Raw genomic sequence first — 3,403 nt, 5'->3', positions numbered from 1 at the left:
CGGTAGTCTTAGAGTGGAGTTTGTGGAGGAGAAAGAATGATTTCACGGTATATAATGTAGAGTAATTATGGATCTATTTGGTTGCCCGTATGGTTGAGCGGTTGAGTTGAGTCAAAGTGTAGAGATATAATAGAATCTATTTGATTAGCTATGTGTGCTTAGTATGGTTGAAAAGAGATTATATTTGGTTGCTCAAATGAGTATATGTTGTATTATAAAGAAACTCATATTTATAAATTAGTATATCACATGATAAAAATATTAGTGAATTTTTTTTCTGATTTTTGGAGAATTTTAATTAAATATTAATTTAGATTTTTTATTAACCTAATTAAAATGAGTTTCTAGTGAACTCTAGTTTATAGTTTTATGAATTAGGATGGATATTGATGATACAAGTAGGACTCACAAGTAAACACCTCCCCTCCTGCCAATGGAGTAATCAAGATTACAATAATCCATAGTAGCTGCAATGCAATTATAATGACATCTGACTAATATATATCCCGTTAAACCTTGGAAATTAAAACAGCGAACCAAACCGCTTTCCGTTCCCAATTGGAGTAGTATATATATATTTTACACAAGCACAACCCTGGACGCGGCCAGCCAGCCGTCGACCCACGTCAGATCGTCCGATCGTCAGCCGGCGGGGGAGTCGCACCGCACGCGGCGGACAAGGGGAAGGAAACGCAACCAACGCGAGCGAGAGCGGTGCGGCAGCGGAATCCAATTGCAGAGAGCGCCGCCACCGCCACCGCCACCGCCACCGCCACCGCCGGTCGTCATGGAATACAACCCAGCGTCCTTCGTTGCCCCCGAGCTTCCCGAGATGGGGCCCCGCTACCCCGACTGGGTCCTCCTCGCGACGCGAGCCTACATCTCCGACCGCCAGAACGCGACCGTCGCCCACGGCCAGACCAGCGACGGCGCCCCCATCCAGGTCTCCCTCTTCGCCGCCGACCCGCCGGCCGTCTCCCACCTCCGCGTGCACTGCCCCGGCAGGGAGAACCAGTTCAGCTACAATCCCGCGGTCCTCTTCTCCCGGGACGATCTCATCCTCTTCGATGTCTCCTTTGGCGACGAGGGCAGCGAATTCTTCATCTACAAGGCCCACTCCAAGAACCCCTCGCTCCACCAGATCCCGGAACCCGAGGCCCACACCTCAAGCTTCTGCAACACCGGTCTCGTGCGCTGCAGCGCTGACCACTTCGCGGTGGCTGTCCTTTCGCCGGAATTGAAGACCATGTATAAGCTCTCCGTCTTCTCCTCCAGGACTGGGGTATGGACAACGAGGTTGGTGCCGCTGCAGCCGTCAGAATCGACACCCAAGCCGGAAGAGCTGCGCTTCACACCTACCAAGGTGATCCCGCTAAAAGGTTCGCTCTTGGGCTGGGTCGATCTGGGGAGATGTATTCTGCTCTGCGATGTCCTTTCTGATGACCCTAAAGTCCGCTACATCCCTCTGCCTGAGCCGATGCCGGGCAATGTAGGGTGTCTACATAAGGGCGAGACATCATTTTTCAGGGACGTCTGTGGCTGTGAAGATCTGATCAAGTGTATTGAGATGGATTATCGTGATGATGGCGCTGCACCCACCAATGCCGATGGCTACACCCCCGACGAATGGACGGCTGTCATAAGGATCAGGATGCTTGATTGGAGCGACTGGGAAAGGGCCCACGTGGTCGACATTGCGGATATAACAGTTGCTGAACCTTTCCATGGGTGTTCGGATCTGTTACCAGAGCTCTGTGAGAACGGGAAACCATCCTTGAAGAAAATGCCAATCGGCATCCCAACCTTGTGTGAGTATAACAGTGTTTTTTACTTGATGTCGAAGCTGAGGTACGAGGACAGCAAGGGTTGGGTGGTCGCTGTTGATGCAGAATCAAAGAGGCTGGAAGCAGTAGCCAAGTTTTCTGCTGCGGATTCCCATGCTTTTGTGACGTCCTACTATCCTAGTTCATTCTCAAAGCACCTGAACGACACAACAGGTATTCATACTGATACTTATTTATTACTGCTTCCAACTTGGATGATAATGATGATTCACATGCTTTCACCTTTCTAGAGTTTAGATATCATGTAAGTATTCTTATTGCGTTAAGTTTGATGAATTCATGTGCAGTATGTGTTCAATTCTTGAGTACTTGAATGGCAGCTAGAGGCTGGCTTCATACGCAGTTGATTTGTTGCGCAATGGATAACTTGTAGACGGCTGTCATCTTTGTTTGACATTTATAGCAAAATATCTTCAGATGGAAATTGTTTGTCAATTACTTCAAATCCAGTCACAATTGCTCATTTCAGCCTGTACTGATTGATTCTTGCCTTTTGGATGCACTTTACTGTTCTAATATGATGAATTGTAATGTGTTGTTAGTTTCGTTCCTATGTTAAATCTGGGTGGCAGTTTTTGTGTCATGAACCTGTTGTGGAATCTAATAGCAAGTACCAGTTCGTAGATATTTCAGTGGAAAGTAGGATTGTTGTTGCCAAACTGGTAGGACCAAATTGAAGTATATCGTGTCGCATGCACTCAATATGAAGCATTGTCCTGCCATAGATTACGTTTCAATTATGGCCATATGCATCACAAGAGTTTGATATATTGTTGAAATTTGGTGTATTGAGTTTGGTCAGCTCATATAAAGCGTTATATTGTTGTCCGGGTGTACTAGTTTACTTTTTGCAATTGTACCACGATGTCTTACAAATAAGAAGAAAACTTAAGTTTGTTATGTTTTCTTCAGAAATCGAGCTAAATATCCAAACCTCTTTGTAGTTGTCGCTGAAGATGCTAAATTAGAGTGCCCAGATACGGTATGCTTTTAGTTTTTGCCATTAGCTTTGATATAATTCTTTGTTTGCATTTGATCACATTCATTCCTTTCCATGTAGGAGGATTCTTCTTCTGTTGAGGATTAGACATCGTTGGATATCTCAAGGTGCTTATTGCCTATACCAATCTAAATAGGGTGTATGCTGTTTTAACCATGTTCATTTTCCATGTCCGGAGAGATTGTGCTCTCTTGTAACCTTATTATAGCTCGCATATGCCATCATGACAGCATGTTGAACCTTTCTATCGATATGTTACTTATTTTATTGTCTTTTACATTTGGAGGTGCTCATGCATTTGGCGCTTGAATCTTTAATGAAGTGTTAAATTTGCAATATGTTCACCACATGTCCTTGTATCACTTGAACTGGATTTTTTACATTTCACATATTTGTTCCATCATGTAATGTAGCATTTTTCATGGATGACAGAATATATGCATGAGCTTACTTTAGTGCGAATTATGTGGAATACTCCCTCTCTCTCCCTCTCTCTCTCTCTCTCTCTCTCTAAAAAACAAGCTAAGTAAGGTTATTGCGGCTGGTTTCTGGCTGTTTT

General features: G+C 44.5%; 1 protein-coding gene across 4 annotated transcripts; it reads left to right on the top strand.

The window, feature by feature from the left end:
- Positions 1–414: 414 nt before the first annotated feature.
- On the top strand, positions 415–3,184 carry LOC133926057 (uncharacterized). Of its 4 annotated transcripts, XM_062371791.1 has the most exons (3): positions 423–1,997; positions 2,757–2,826; positions 2,905–3,183. In XM_062371791.1, the coding sequence occupies exons 1-2, from the start codon at positions 788–790 to the stop codon at positions 2,786–2,788; spliced, it is 1,242 nt and encodes a 413-aa protein (XP_062227775.1). In that variant the 5' UTR covers positions 423–787; the 3' UTR covers positions 2,789–2,826; positions 2,905–3,183. The 4 variants fall into 4 exon arrangements, with proteins under 4 accessions (XP_062227778.1, XP_062227777.1, XP_062227776.1 ...); XM_062371794.1 differs by lacking the exons at positions 2,757–2,826; positions 2,905–3,183 and having other exon boundaries at positions 415–1,379; positions 1,494–2,749; XM_062371793.1 differs by lacking the exons at positions 2,757–2,826; positions 2,905–3,183 and having other exon boundaries at positions 415–1,379; positions 1,452–2,749.
- Positions 3,185–3,403: the final 219 nt, after the last annotated feature.

The sequence above is a fragment of the Phragmites australis genome, chromosome 8, assembly GCF_958298935.1.
Source record: "Phragmites australis chromosome 8, lpPhrAust1.1, whole genome shotgun sequence".
Classification (NCBI taxonomy): Eukaryota; Viridiplantae; Streptophyta; class Magnoliopsida; order Poales; family Poaceae; genus Phragmites; species Phragmites australis.
This window is presented reverse-complemented; position numbering and strand designations above follow the sequence as displayed.

Coding starts and splice junctions, on each gene's coding strand:
- LOC133926057 (XM_062371791.1), top strand. CDS start 788: ATGGAATACAACCCAGCGTCCTTCGTTGCCCCCGAGCTTCCCGAGATG. Junction 1,998..2,756: donor GCACCTGAACGACACAACAG/GTATTCATACTG, acceptor TGTTTTCTTCAG/AAATCGAGCTAAATATCCAA.